At 44.2% G+C, this 15,231-nt stretch overlaps 1 protein-coding gene across 2 annotated transcripts in view; it reads right to left on the minus strand.

The window, feature by feature from the left end:
- The window catches only part of RTN1 (reticulon 1), a 566,864-nt gene that overhangs the window by 31,628 nt on the left and 520,005 nt on the right, over positions 1–15,231 (minus strand). For both annotated transcript variants that reach the window (XM_078660618.1, XM_078660619.1), the window contains one exon: positions 1,979–2,186. In XM_078660618.1, coding sequence (XP_078516744.1) covers positions 1,979–2,186 — 208 coding nt within the window. The remainder of the gene's footprint in view (positions 1–1,978; positions 2,187–15,231) is intronic.

Consider the following 15,231-nt stretch of genomic DNA (forward strand, 5'->3'; position numbering starts at 1 on the left):
GATCTTCTTCCTTATTGTGCCAAGATGGAGGCATTGATCTACCTTCAAACTATTTTATGTGGAGATGGACAGCTATGCTCCTGCTTGTACATAGGTATTTTCCTCTTTAAACCTCTGGTTTAATCAGCTCATGTGAACTAAGCAAAATACGGTGGGAGTGTGTGCGAAAAACCTTCAGGTACAATGCTGCAAAAAATGAAAATTGTTTATCCTGTGGCAAAGATGGAACTTTTCAATCGATTTAGGCATTTAGGAATTTCCTTCACAAATTCATGTGAGCCATGAGCAATGTCCTGCCAAGTGGTGAATAGACTGTTAAATGTTTCTTGTCTAGTGCCTCGTAAGCTGAAAGAATTACTGGTGTCACATTACAGAATCAATTGCAACACAGTGGCAGCTGGCATGTACCGAGGGAGGTGAGGTGGGTGGCAGAGAAAAAATATCAAATAAATAAAACACACTTACCTTACTGTGCGACACAAAGTCCTCGATCGGTCTTCTTTCTTCGAGGCAGGCTCCAAAGCAGGACCCAGCTAACTCCCCTAACCAATCCTGGTACTGCTCTCTCCAGCATGAGAGAAGCACCAGGATTGGAGGGAGAGGTCTCTCTCAGCGCTCTTAAAAGGACTGGAGGCCTGCAATTTCTGTAACCCAGCTGTCTCAGCTGCGTTAGAGAGGTTTAAAATATGCATGTCAGGTTGGCCATCGCAAGACGGCCGGCCAAAGAGACATGAGCATTTTTAACTTAAGCGCACAGCTTCCAGCTGCCAGTCAGCAGCAATGGCCTGCCCCATCCTGACACTCAGTTCAGGACAGGTCGGTTGATAAAAATGGTAATAAATGAACTTTATTACCATTCTATTTTTCAACTCTGGCCTGGGGCTTTTCTTTGTGGGGCAATGCTCCTCCGCTCAAATGGTGGAGCTGCCCCTGATACAACATACTGAACATATCAAGCCATATGGACAATAGCAAAGTGAAAGACGTACGTGTTGTGCCCTTTGCAGCTTTAATAATGACTGGCGGCCATCTGAAAAAGGACTGCCTTTGAGGAAAATAATCCTTTTGTCATTTTGCAGTGGCTATTTGAAGTTTTATTCTCTGAGAAAAAAGCTAATATAGTGAATGGGAGGAACTTTAGCAAGAGTATTTCAGAGACTAGATATGTCCATGTGAAAGGCTTAAAAGATTGAATGGTTGAGTGTTGGATAAGTGTTAAGCATTGAATAAACACGACTACAGAAATGTGTAATGCAGGTAATGGGTGGGACTTTCAGAAAGCCCAATGCAGGGCATGTAATAGACCTCAAAACAACTAATACAAAAAATGCACAACACAATATTAAAGGATAATACATGGAATGGATTACATTTAGCGAACAAATGGGTTACTGGGAATGGGACCTTGGGAAAGTCTCATAGAGGAAATTAATAGAATTTCGGAAAAGTCTACATGCGGTGTAACAAACTGGGACTGTGAAATATCCGTGCATATTATAAAGTTTGAGTTTCTATCAATACAATAGAATGGAAAATGCATTACTCTTGTGACAGAAACATCAATAAACAATGGGGCACATTTATTGACAGCCACCCAGAAAGGTATATATGCTCAAAAGGTTTGCACTGCTTCTGTTTGCTGACACTTCTTTGAGTGCCATTGAGAAAATTGGGAACATGTCCCAGGGTAAGATAAAAAACTGGGACTACACCAGATAATGTCATAATTGAGTGAAGAGAGCATAAAATAACAATCCAAGAGAAGTTATTATCAGATAATGAACAATGCACCTGGCACAATACAAAAAAGTATTGTATTGTATTGTATTGTGATTGCATTTATATAGCGCTTACTACCCCTGACGAGGCGTCGAATCGCTTTTTCTGCGAGTAGCGCGCTACTCCGGAACCCATAAAGGATTAGTGTTGGGTTAGCATAGTGAAATATGAAAGTAATTTGATTGGTGGAAGTACTCACTTAAATGGATGCCCCTCGTCGGTCTTCTGCACCGCCTGGAGCACTGACTTGTAGATTCTGAAGCTGATGGTGGCAGAGAGAGCAGCGAGGGCCAGGTATGCAATGACACTGACGACGCTGAACTGGGTCAAGGAGAAGAGCATTAGGAGGACACTTCCAAACACGATGCCAGTCTGCTTTATGTCGCGCCAGTACAGCAGGTCAACGGCTGTGGACAGAAACACACATTTTCAATGCCCAGAATGCAGCAAAGAGACATTACATATTGATCAAGACGTTTTATCTGAAGTAGATACAGAAGGCATGCTGCTTCCAAATCTAAATACATTGCTAGCCAAATCAGAATATTTCTAAATCAGATCTTCATCAGGCTGCCAGGGATGGTTCAATGAGCATATGTTGTACTGTCTCATTAGAATAGTTCTGCTTCTTAAAATGCTACAACAAACAATTCCACTCACTTGATCCAGGCGCTGAAATTCAAATTAAGGCTACTATTGTGCAAAGTCTTAAACCTTTTCATGAAAAAATGCAAAACTGGCTTATTTTCGGAATACAAGGCCTACTACTTGTGTCTTACGAACATTTTAAATAGCTTTTTAGTCAGAAATAGATTACTCCAAATTAATTGACAAATTGCATCCATTGTAACATGCTTTGCAAGACCTCCTTTAGCTTTCAGTGGGTGTGCAAACTAGGTGCAGAGTTCATGGCCCCACACACAAGGCCTGTTCGGGTAGAGGCAGAAGGTACCTGAAAAACAGCATCCATCTTTAAGCCCAATAAAATCTTTGGCCCCAGGATGGTTTCCTCGATTTCACCTTGCTGCGCTGCACTGCTTGACAGGGAAAGGGCAGGAATGCTCAGTATATAAGGCAATATGGCACATCCATGCCGTTTCCTCTGTGCAGGCACCCTATTGGCAGCCTAGCGCCAACGCAGGCACACTTGCACCATGGTGCTTGCAAGGGTGCCTGTGTTGTATGAAGAATTGTTTTTGTGCAGGAAGGGGCACCTTCCTCCACAAAAACAATCCTATGAGGCATATTCCTCTATGTGTGCTGCAGCACACATAGGAAGAGGAAGTAACGAGGAGATATAAGCATATTTCTACTTGTTACGCCTCTCCTGGGAAGGCATAGCTTTTTGGCACAGTCCCAGGTTTACCAGTTCTGGTAAATCTGTGAAGGCATCAAAAATCATGGGAGTTGCGTAGGAACATCCACGCAAAGCCCATGGAACGTTTCCCCAGGGCAGTGTAAGGCAACAGAGTGATTTGCGCTGCGTTACCTAGCTCCAGATTTATGGGGCCACCTGCGGCTATGCAAAGTGGCCTTGCACGGCTTCATAAATCTGACTTAAGGTTGCATGGTGCAAGAGTGATGCAAACCACCTCGTAAATAGACCCCTAAGTTTTTGCGATGTGCAGTAGTCAAAGTTGAGGTGCTGCGTTGCACAAAAACAAGAGAGCCTAACAGCTCAATATCTATTAAGTTGTGTTGCTGCTGTTCTCTCCTCTGGTGCTGGCGTACCATAGGCTGCCTTGAGCCAAAGCATGCACCCTTGCAACAAAGTGCAACGATATTTAAGTGATATCAAGGTTAGGTTTTATACTGGAAGGGTACCCTTCCAGCACAAACTTCTGTGTTTCCACAACGTTTATCACATCAGCTTTTGGATGTCTGCTGTCTGGTGCAGTGCACATATGCAACTTTGTGTTTTGCAACAGGAACATTACCCTTCTATGCTTCTAGACCATAAGCCAAAAGTGTGACTACAAAAATCACAGAGAGCTGCACATAGACCAAAAGGCTAAATCATCTTAATTTGTTTTTTTCTATTCTAGGTTTCTTTATTTGTATTTTGTGTTTAGATCACAAAGGGCACATTTATGATGGATGAATAAAAAAAAAGAATAACAGTCAACAATTACAACGTTTTTGTGCAACATACCATCTTAGATTGCACCGTAGGTGCAAGCCAGAGCCCCAGTCTCCCACAACGGATACATCAAAAGACAATAGAGCATCCATAGGCATGGTACTGTACAGCACACACAAATATGAGATGCACATTTAGCTCTTAATGGTTATACAGAATACTAGATGCAAACACCTCATGCAAATGTAAGGCACATTACGGCGGTGGTAGGGCTGTGCCAATAACTGATGGAGTGTGTAGGTCACCAGGAAGTAAGTTGTAAAGGACAGTCCTCAATCCATTGAGTTGGGGTGATGTTAACAGCCGCATCTGAGTCCTGGGTTAGAAGATAAGACTCCAATGGTCCCCATAAATCCATGGGTCTTGAGCTAGGGGGCAATAGTTTGGCATAGGTAGCAAGCTGGTCTTTACAGAATATGAAGTCTTGCAGCCAGTTCTTAAATGTAGGTGCTTGGCACCTTCACTACTTACAAGCAACCCGCCTTTTAGCTAGAAGATGGAAAAGTGAGACAAGTTTCCGATATCCCACCTCTATGCCTCCTGTATGTCCCAGAATTGCCACCAGTGGGGTGAGGATGAGTGTTTGATCAATTATGAGCGATATCGGTCCCTCAATCTCCCTCCAATAAGACTGAATCTGGTGACATGACCAGGCCAGGTGTAGGAAGTCTGCTCTGCACCCTCCATTCCAAGCCTGGCACATCTGTCATCAGGGAGGAGATTATATCTGTGCAGTTTTACAGGAGTATAGTATAGCCAGTGCTGAAATGTATAATGGATAATACAAAGCCTACTGCTTGATGCGATATGCGTCATCTGCTGGCAACATTGGAGCCACTGAGCATCAGGGAGGGGAGCACTCTGTTCCAGATCCCAACCCTACTGAGCTCCTCCACTCATGCCCAGCATCTCCTGCTGTGCCGTGTGATATAGGAGGGAAACCAAGCGTTTCGGCCCTTCTAGGTTAAGCAGCGTGTGCAACATGCTAAGTGTGGGGTCTCCCGGGGAAAGTCGGGGCAGCAACTTTTATTTTATGTTTCAGTCTGAGATATAGAAATACATCTAAGGGTGTCGGTTGTCCACCAGCGTATAAGGTTTCACTATTGCTGAATAGGCTGTCTTTATGAAGGTCTCCCCGAGTAGTAGCGCCAGCCCAATGCAGCATGTTTCGGCAAGCAATTTCACGAGTGACTGGAATTGATGTCTGATAGTGTAATGGAAGGGAAGGTCGTGGAGGTCTATATCTAAGATTTGAGTAACATCACATTAGCGGGAAATCTGGTTGAAACCTCTGGGTTGATTTAGTTAGAGGAAAAATATAAAATTTTCCCCAGTTTATTTGGATGCCCGACAAACCCCCAAAGTGAACACATTTGGCGAGCACAGAGTTCAGGCTATCCCGAGGGTGGTGTCATCAGTGTAGAGCAATACTAAAATAGGTCTAGTGGGATACCTGATTGCATATTGGTGGTGGTGTTGTTAAATCTTGGCAGGCAGCAGTTCAACTGCAAACACAAACAGCAAGGGTGACAGTGGGCACCCCTGCCGCGTGCCCGAGTGATAAAGAACGGTGCTGAGCATGATCCGTTGATCTGGACCTTGGCTGATGGATGGGAGTACAAGAGGGCAATTAATTTCAGAAACACGGGGGATTCCCATACGCTGAAGCATGGCCATTAAGTAATCCCATTTCAGTGAATCAAAAGCCTTGGTGGCATCAATTAAGACAGCAACTGCGGATAGATCTGGGTCAATATCCAGAAGCAATGCGAACAGAGTGCACAAGTTGTGGGATGTGGACTGCTCAGGTATGAACCCTGATTGATCCGGTTGGAACAGAAATGTCATTAGGAGACTAAGGCGGTTCACCTGGACCTTGGCCAGTACCTAAGTGTTGCAGCTGATGCGCAACATGGGCAGGTAGGAATCGCATATGTCAGCATTTTGTCAGTCTTAAGTAGGGCTATTATCATGGCTTCTTTCATAGATGGCGGGACCACGCCATCCTTTTATTTCCAGAATAAACCACCTCCAATAACGGAGTGAGGATACTGATGTAGGCTTTATGAAAATCTGCGAGAAGGCTGTATGGGGCAGGGGCTTTTCTCAACTGTAATTGCATTATATCTTCCCGTATCCCATCCTCTTCTATATCTGCTGCCAGGAATTCCCTGTGTGTCACTTAGCCATCCCAATGTAACATCCTATATATAGATGTCTACATTTGCCCCCTGCATACTTGTCAAGGTTTATAGTGTACCATAAAATGAGGCAAACTCTCGCAAAATGTCCAGTGTGTCCCATACTAAGGCTCGGTCCTTAATCTCAAGAATTGTTTTTGTAAGCTGGGGTTTACATGTCATGGACACCAATGCATGTCCTGGTCACTTTCCCTTGCCATATGTTCTTGCCTGAGTGTACTTGCCTTGGTATAAACATTCATGTTCGTCAGCTTCTTCAAAGTCAGACTGGGCTGCCCTAAACTTCCTGGCCACTTCAGGGTCTCTGGGTGCACCTAACTAAGTCTCTAATTTCTTAATGACTCCCTCCACGTTGTGAAGCATATCTCTAAGGGCCTGCAACACACCAAAGCCAAGCATAACCCTCATATTGTAACTTTAAAGGCTTTCCTAACAGTACTCAGTTTGTGAACTGTATCTCGGTTTCTTTTTAAAAAGTCTAACTTCATGTCCTAGCTCCTCTCTAAAGGGAGCATCCAAGAACAGCAGTAGAGAGAGGTGCCACAATGCGGATGGCGAACAAGTCCTCGGGAGGCTCAGCTCCAGGAGAACCAGGGAGTGATCTGAGTAGGTGCGTGCTAAATGTATAGTTCCTCGAATCTATGATCCCAGGCCTTGTTATTGAAGACAGTAATCCAATCTGGCCCAACTTGCACGCACTCCTGCATAGAAGGCCCCTTCTTTCAGATGTGGGAGCAGTGAGCACCAGGCATCTAGCTTCTCACCTTATATCAAAATGTCATGTACATGTCGGGCAGCCACACTGTGAGAGGTAGAGAAGCCATGCAGCCTATCCAGTTCTGCATTGATAGCTAACTTGAAGCCCCCTCATAGAATGTATATGGACCCAATATCTGCAATCTGGCCCAATAGTCTATCAAAGAATGAAGGGTCACAAGTGTTTATGCCACAGCAGTTGACAATAATTAGTGAGAAAGATTCCAATCTGCCAAATATCAAGGCATAGCATCCCTGGGGGTCATTACATGATCCCTATGGGATATATGATGTGCCTTTGAGCACTAGTGTCGCCGAGCCACGCGAATATGAGGAATATGTAGCAAATTGTCTGTAGGATGCCCAACGTGAGTTGAAGTGGTGTGTGTAGTATCAATGAAGTGCATCTCTTGTAACAGAGCAATGTATATGTTATGTCTGTCTAGATATGCTAGTATTTGCGTATGTTTGCGTGGATCTCCCAGTCCTCTAACGTTCCATGTGAGGCAATTGATGTAGGGACGAGTGTCACTATCTCGTATAGATTTGATGTCTGTCACTCCTAAATAAGTAATGAAGAGCTAGTGGGGCGAACCAGACATGGCAGCACTATGTTGGTGTGTTCATTCCTTCTACAAACAACAAAATAAATAGATATACACAGGTAAAACACCCAAAACAATCCCCTTCCCACTCTCCTCCCACACTAGCAGCCCAGTCCAGCCAGGGATATCAATCCCATCCAAACCCCAAGAACCAGAGATAAGTCAATAAAGGATTTGCTTCTATCAAATTGTGGAATCCCGCTTAATTAATAAGGAGGGCATTAGAGTTTGACAGAGTTGGAGCACTGCCCACAAATAGCCGTGCCAAACTTGTGGTTTCCCAGCGTCTGGCATATGGGTCACCAACCTAAGATCACCAAACTAACATCTAAGAAGATTGCACTTGAGGGTGACATTTTTTCCCACATTTACACTTTGCAATTTACTCCCTTGTTATGAAAAAATATGCAGTTCTTTGGCAATGCCTACAATAAAACTTAGCAAAGGGTATGTCTGCTATTCCATTTAGTTCACAAGGGTTTCAACCCTTTTTGATCCTAAGCCTCATGGAAATATTATCTCTTCATTGATCATCAAGAATTTAACACAATTAGAATCCTAAACACATATCCTCTTTCTCTTTTATCAGTATTGTAGGACCAAATAAAGGCAGCAAATGTCTTAACTAAGCTTGATATAAGGGAAGCTTACAACCTTTTTTCAAATCAAAGAAGGTGATGAATAGAAGATGGCCTTCAACACTCGGTATAGCCACTTCAAGTATTTGGTAATGCCATTCTAGCTATGTAATGCTCCAGCCGCATTTCATCAGACTGTAAATGATACTTTCAGAGATTTCAACATATATCAATCAATCAACAGTATGTGTGAGAATTGCTGCATTGTTTACCAGTCTAGTTAGCAAAATGTGTCTTTTAACTCTCCCAGGTTTCATTCCTAGAGTTTCAGATTTCTTGCAATGGGATCAGTAAGGACAAGACCAAAGTCCAGGGAGGTTTAGAATAGCCTTAACCAAGCTACCTAAGAGGTATCTAACAAGTTCTACTCAACTCTTTTACCAGAGCCAGTCCTATAAAACAATGAATCCTTGATCTGGAGTATAGATCAAGAAGGAGCCTTCCAAACTATAAAAAACCAAAAGCATTCACCTCTGTCCATATTCTGAAACATCTTAACTCCCAGTTACCTTTTTCTTTTTGAACAGATGCTTCAACCACTAAATTTTCAGCAGTCCCCCTTTACTGAAGCTTTGCATCTAATTGCCTAAAACTCCAGAATCTTGTTGGCCACAGAACGTAAGTATACAATCGCTGACTTAGAATTACTCCCTACACAATAATTCTTTTGTAACTGACAACATTATTTGGTTCTCATAGTTTGGACGTACCATAAAAACCTTTTATATAATTAAAGTCTGTGCTAATGCTTGTCATCAGTGGATTCTCTTTTTTTCAAAATTCAGTTATTTGATCACGTATAGACCTGTTAATAAACATGCAAAGGCGGAGTCTGTGTCAAGGCAATGCCAGGGTGATCCTCCAAATCTGATGTCTCATACCATCTTGTCACCCAGCAAGTCTTTTTTCTGGGGTTACTTGCTAGAGCTTGTTTGTCAAGCACAAGAACAAATTGATCCTACTGTCTAGATACATACAAAACAGAAGGACTCATCTCTTGTTTTTTTCCAGCCATAGCCCTAAAATAGTGCCATGATTCTTCCTTGGCAGGGCACCCTGGCCGTCAGGAAAACATTGGACTAAGGGCCAGATGTAGGTCACCAAATACCGGTCGGTAACGGCCGATTTCGGCCGTTACCGACCGGTATTTGGTGATTGAAATGTAGGGGGCTTATATTTTACAGAATCGGTAAATTTACCGATTCGGTAAATTTACCGATTCTGTAAAATACCGAATCGGTATATTTACCGAATCGGTAAATCTATATGTAGGTGGCACAGGAAACAGTGCCACAGGCCCCTAAGAATTCATTATTTACCATGTAATACTATTGCATGGTAAATAACAAATTCCTGTGTAAATGCACATCTGTGCATGTACACCTGTGCCATGTGGCACAGGGCATGTATGTGTGCCACATGGCACACAAGCCTGAATCACGGGTGCAACAGGGTGTCAAAGTGACACCCTGTCCCCCTTGTAAATTCGGTAATTTTACTGAATCGGTATTTACCGATTCGGTAATTGACATTGGTTCCTATGGGCCTCATGGCCCATAGGAATCAATGGCAAATACCGAATCGGTAAATACCGATTCGGTAATTACCGAATCATACAGATTCGGTAAAAATTACCGAATTTTTACCTACATCTGATTTACCGAACCTAGAATACCGAATCGGTAAAATTCGGTATTCTAGAGTTGGTAAATCAGATTTACCTACATCTGGCCCTTAGTGAAAATACTTTTTTGGTAGCTAAAATTAAGGGACATGGTAAACCAGTGAAGTAGCCCAGCGCACGGTCTGTACTCAGGCCGTACCTACTCATACTAAACCTTCATGATACCTCCAACCCTTGCCTATCCCTCATTAACTATCATTGATAGAGGTCCTCAGTTCCACGGTTCATATGTTAAACCTGTTGCTGATTCATTAAGTACTCCTCTTCTTAACATACTTTTAATTAGGACCCTTGTGTATGAGGTCAAAACCACTTTAAATGTCCAAGGTCATCACAGTCAATTCTGCTACCAAGTTCTGGGCAGAACATGTAAAAAGTCTGAGGACCTTGCATTTCAAATCTACTACCAATCAATTCTAGACAGATGGATAGATTTAACATCTTAATCAAACAGTACCTTTGCTTGGTTTTAATGAACAATCAGGACATTTGGGAAAGGCTGACAGGCACTGTCTGAAATTTGCCTATGCTCACTCTTTGCACTGTTCTTCACATACACACCCCTTTTCTTGCACCTATGACATTCGTCGCTGTGTCTTACCTGCTGATCTTCCTCCTTTCTTATTGCCATCGATGTCTGGCCTTCTGCACTGCATCAAGTCCATTCAGAAAGGAGTACTGGTACACGTAGAACAAGTCAACACAGATCACTAAAAGTCTGCTTATAGCCACAGACTACTCTTCCTAATTATAAAATGGGTGATGAGGACTTGCTGTCCACACAGTTTTGACTATTCCTGGTTCACACTCAAACTTCTGCCCACGATTTGTTGACTTATTTCCAATGATGCCTTGGAGAATTCTGTGGCATTACGACCTAAGCTAATAATTAAGTGGAAGATACAGCTGTCATGTTCCATATGCTATAAACCTGCTACTGAGTCACCAAGCACTATCCCTCTTCCAAAACTCATAGATCGGGCCACGAAGTATGAGGCCTGAAGGCAGCATGGCCAATTGCAATACCTGGTGGCTTGGAAGAGAGAAAAGACAACGTGCCTGAGAGATCATGAGAACCATTTTTTTTGTTCATACCCCTCAACTGAAGAGAAAGTGTCCCAGTTGTTTCCCAGACAAACTGGGGTGTAGGCGTTCTTTGTGGAGGGGTACCGGTAGGCCAATGCACAGCCCCTGTTCCCACTCCTTTCTTTTGTTTTTCTTTCCAGTTCCCCTCAGGTTCTCCTCTAGCCAGACAGTAGGGTACTTACCTTTCGCTCCTGCAAATCCTGTTAGTCTTAGCTGTCCAGCTTTCATGGATGTTGGGTTGGATCAATAGTCTTCCTTAGTGTTGGTTATTATATTGGCAGCTACGAAGGCTTGTAAGTGAAGTAGTGTGGCTCACTGGTTAGAGGCGGCAGACCCGAGAGCAGAGGACGGCCCGGGACCAGGGTTCGATTCCCGGCGCGGCAGGTTTCTGGACCAGGGTCAGCGGACTCGATAATTCTCTCGCCTCGGTGCCCACTCTGATCAGCCTTCACACTCGGCAACTCTGGGCATTAGCTTGCCTCATCTTCACTAACGGCCCCACCAGACCGCCGGGGATGCCTGGTCTCACCCTGGAGATACCCATTAAGGGACCATCTCTCAGGGAAGCCAGGAAGGGTTTCGCAGCGGTCGAAGCGCCTTGGGACCCTACGGGTAAGTAGTGCGCTATATAAATGCCTATACATTTGACATTTACATTTAAGAGAAACTGAAACCTGCACTTACCTGTTTGCTGGTACTATATTTATTTGTTAAGTCACGCTGTTGCTTGTCTTTAATAAAAGCAAAAGAGACAAGTGAGTTTGATGATTAGCTCGAGGCTGAAAGCACCGAATATAAACTACTAATTCTTGTGTCTATTTTTTCATCCTTTCTTTATTTTGCCCTCACTTCTTTCTCCAACCTGAGGTAAGGGGAAATGTGGGGCTCTCAACAGGTTTCTCTACTGTATTAGTTATTCTTGGTGACCCTCACCATTTAGAGGTGTGGGCCTCTCTGAGTTTACACCGGTAAAGCCTCAGCTGCCCCACTGGCAGAACCCCATGAGGCTGGCAGCCAGTGCTCCACTGAGTCACCAGAGCACAGTGATGGTAGCAGGTAGCCCTGCTCTACTTAGGATGGGGAGACAATCACTGTTTTTCCTTAGTGGTACTGCTGTGTTTGATATGATAGCCCCAGAAAGGAAAATGTTCACTGACAGATACTGAGAAAACTAGCTGCAATTCGGGAACATCTGTCTTTTACTTTGCAGCAACAAAATTGTAATTTGAGGGTTTGCTGCTGTACAAAAAAGAAAATATCGAAGAGGGTGCTTCGGAACAGTGTCCCGCTCAGCATTCAGTAGTAATGAGAATGATCTGCTGCACTGAAAGTTGCAATTTCCCAGCAGCGGCTGCTACCAGACGGGGGTGGTGGGACGGGAGGTTAATAACACAAAAAAAACAGTTACCTTAGAATGGCCGGCGTGGCACCGCCTCCCCTGCGACTTCTTCCTTTCAGCAGTCCGGCCAGCAGCACCTGGCACACAGGCTCCCCTGAGCCAATCACAACGTTGCAATGCAGGATTGTGATTGGTCTGAGCACCATGGATTGGCGCTCATACTAGAACAGGGAGCCTGTGCATGTTCCTCACCAGGCTACGTAATGCAGCCTTGTAGGAACATGCAAAGTGCACATGCACTATTTGGTCAGCACAAGAGAGCCGGACAAAAAGTTAATGCACACTTTGGGAGTGCAAACCACACCTCCCCTGCTCTGGCCAGCCCTGCCTCATGCCACACAGGCTACTAACTGCATGCAATCAGAAAAATAAAATGAAAATAACGATGTGTTATTGTAATTTTATTTGTCCTTTTTGCACAGTAGGTCAACACTCTCTTAGCGGAGGAGCCGCCACTGTAATTTCCTATCAAAGAACCCCCCCATTCAGTCATGGATATACAGATATTGCAGACGGTTGACTACAACGGCAATAGACACCAAAGCCTCTGCTAACCTAATGGGCTGGGAGGACACTCAATGAGGTCTAAATGACCCCTAAATACATATATTTAGATGCAGTAGATTTTCAGACTGGCAATTTAGCTTTTTTGATAAATTAAGTATAAACATATCATACCAAAAGCAAATTTATTTTTTGACCTCAAAAAGTACAAGTGTCATATTTGTCCATAGCGCTTTATGGAACTACTTTGTGTGTGGATGTTCTTCTTGTGAAAGGGCGAAATGCTGTGACTCTCAGTTAACCTCATAGCTGCGTCGAACCTTCAGCACCCAGTGATGAACGTTTGAATAACGAGCGCTGGCCCGTCGGCCAACGGTCGTGCGCAGCACTGGGGAGGTAGCGTTGCCGTCGGCCATTGGCCGACGGCAGCGCTTAAGGGGTTAAGCTAGCGAACTGTTGAAGTCAGGTGACCCACTGCCCCAATCTGTATGCATTAGTTGATGGAAGAAAAAAGTGTGAATGACTCAATAATAGACCAATGGATGCAGAGGATCAGCTGAAAGCTCATATGATTAATGCCCAATATAGTTATTGGGGGTAGGGCTGTTGTTCCACTGAGGCCACAGAGTAAATTCCTCTGTCGCCCTGATGGCAGTCCCAAGTACCAGATTTATAAATAACCACCAAGCTGGATTTTCTTGTTAAAAATAAAACAGAAAATGCCCACTCGCTGTGGGAGTCACCTTCAATGGTGAGGAGGGCATTATATCTTTTTTACTGTCCCTCATAACCAGGGTTTGAGTGGAAGAGACAGTGAAAATACGGTTGGTTATATGTCCGCCCATCCTAATTGGGCAGACAGACAAATAGACAAATCTCTGACTCCCCTTACTCCGTCGGGTCATCGCAAAAGTATGTAGTCACTTCCGTAGCCAAAATTAAGGTCTGCATGCGTCTAAATATGCAGGGCACAAAAACAACAGTGCAGTGCGTGGGCAAGCATGTGTAAGTAACATGACGTACATGACGTACATCACTGTTATTTTGACCATTTTACCATGTGCATTGAATTTTTGGGAAGCAAAACCTCAATGTAGCAAACTAGGAATGCAGAGTGGATTTGGGGTTATAACACAGGTATATTAAAGCTCAGAACGCCAGTACACTGGAACCAGGCAAGGTGGCACAGGGCTTTGAAGGGGAGAAGTGATGAACATACATTGGGTCTGTTGAATTACTAGATACTGAATCGTACCGGCCGACTCGAATCGGCAGTCGGAATCAGACTTTGGTGGCCCGTAGTGGGACCCCCTGCACCCAGAGCCTTCCCAATCGGGCCCGTGGGGATACCCATGGGTCCTATCTTACCAGCCATGCACAGTGTGGCAGGCACCAGGGGTGCCCGATTTTCCCCAGCCACACCTTTCTTCAATGGGAGGATATGCATTCGGTCGGAACAAAGGCTCCCATTGAAGTCAATGGGAGTCCAACCAAATCGTATCTGGAAGCATCCGGATGCATCTTACTCAGTCGGTTGGACTCTACTGATCCGATTCGGTCGGAAACCATTCCCAAACCCATTCGGTCAGGAAGCTTTCCAAACCGCATCAGAATCAGGTCCTTTGTGTTTTACACACGCTCATCATTTTTTATTTTTTCTGCCACTCTGAAATCCTTGGTTTTTAGTGGTGGTTTGCCTTTATTTGTCCCTCCTTTGCGTCTTTGGTTTCGTCACATGGTAACCAGCCATATAACATGAACGTGTGTCCTTAAGTCTACTTACGTTCGTTTCGACTGACTATTTCTTTTTTTGGGCTTGTTTTCAGAAGGTTTCTGAGTTCTCCACATCCCCCACCACCTCTCCCAGTTCGCTACTTACCCACCCCAACACTTGAACACCCCCACCACCCCTCCCAGGTCGCCGCTTGTTTTTATTCTGAAGAACTGCAATGCTCAAACCCTCTCCTCGGGCTACAGCTGCCTCCCCCTCCCTCCTGCATGTTTACTTTAGCTGTTTACATATACAAATGCTCGCTCCCTCTCCTCGGGCTGCAGCTGTATTTTAAATCCAAGTATTGAGTCTGATTTTTTCTGACCACTTGGAGAAAGTTATAATTGTAGTAGAATTTCGGCTTTTATATGACAGTACATGCTTCTTTTTAAGCCGAATACAGTCTCTTCAAACATGGCGGACTTCTATACACAATAGTAGCAGCTAGTTTTGTCTGTCTTCTTGCTCTGTGCCGGTAACTGGTCACATGTGACAGCAATCACTTTACGACAGCTTGCAGACTGGCACAAGACCAGAATGCTAGGAAAGGGCGGGACTACCGGTCATCTCAAGTGCAGTGATTGGCTGAATTTCCACACATTGCATGTCGCCTGTAGGTCCTCTTCACTAGTTTCTGGGTTGTCAAGATGTCATTGAGGGTACTTGTT

Source organism: Lissotriton helveticus, chromosome 9 (assembly GCF_964261635.1).
Source record: "Lissotriton helveticus chromosome 9, aLisHel1.1, whole genome shotgun sequence".
Lineage (NCBI taxonomy): Eukaryota > Metazoa > Chordata > Amphibia > Caudata > Salamandridae > Lissotriton > Lissotriton helveticus.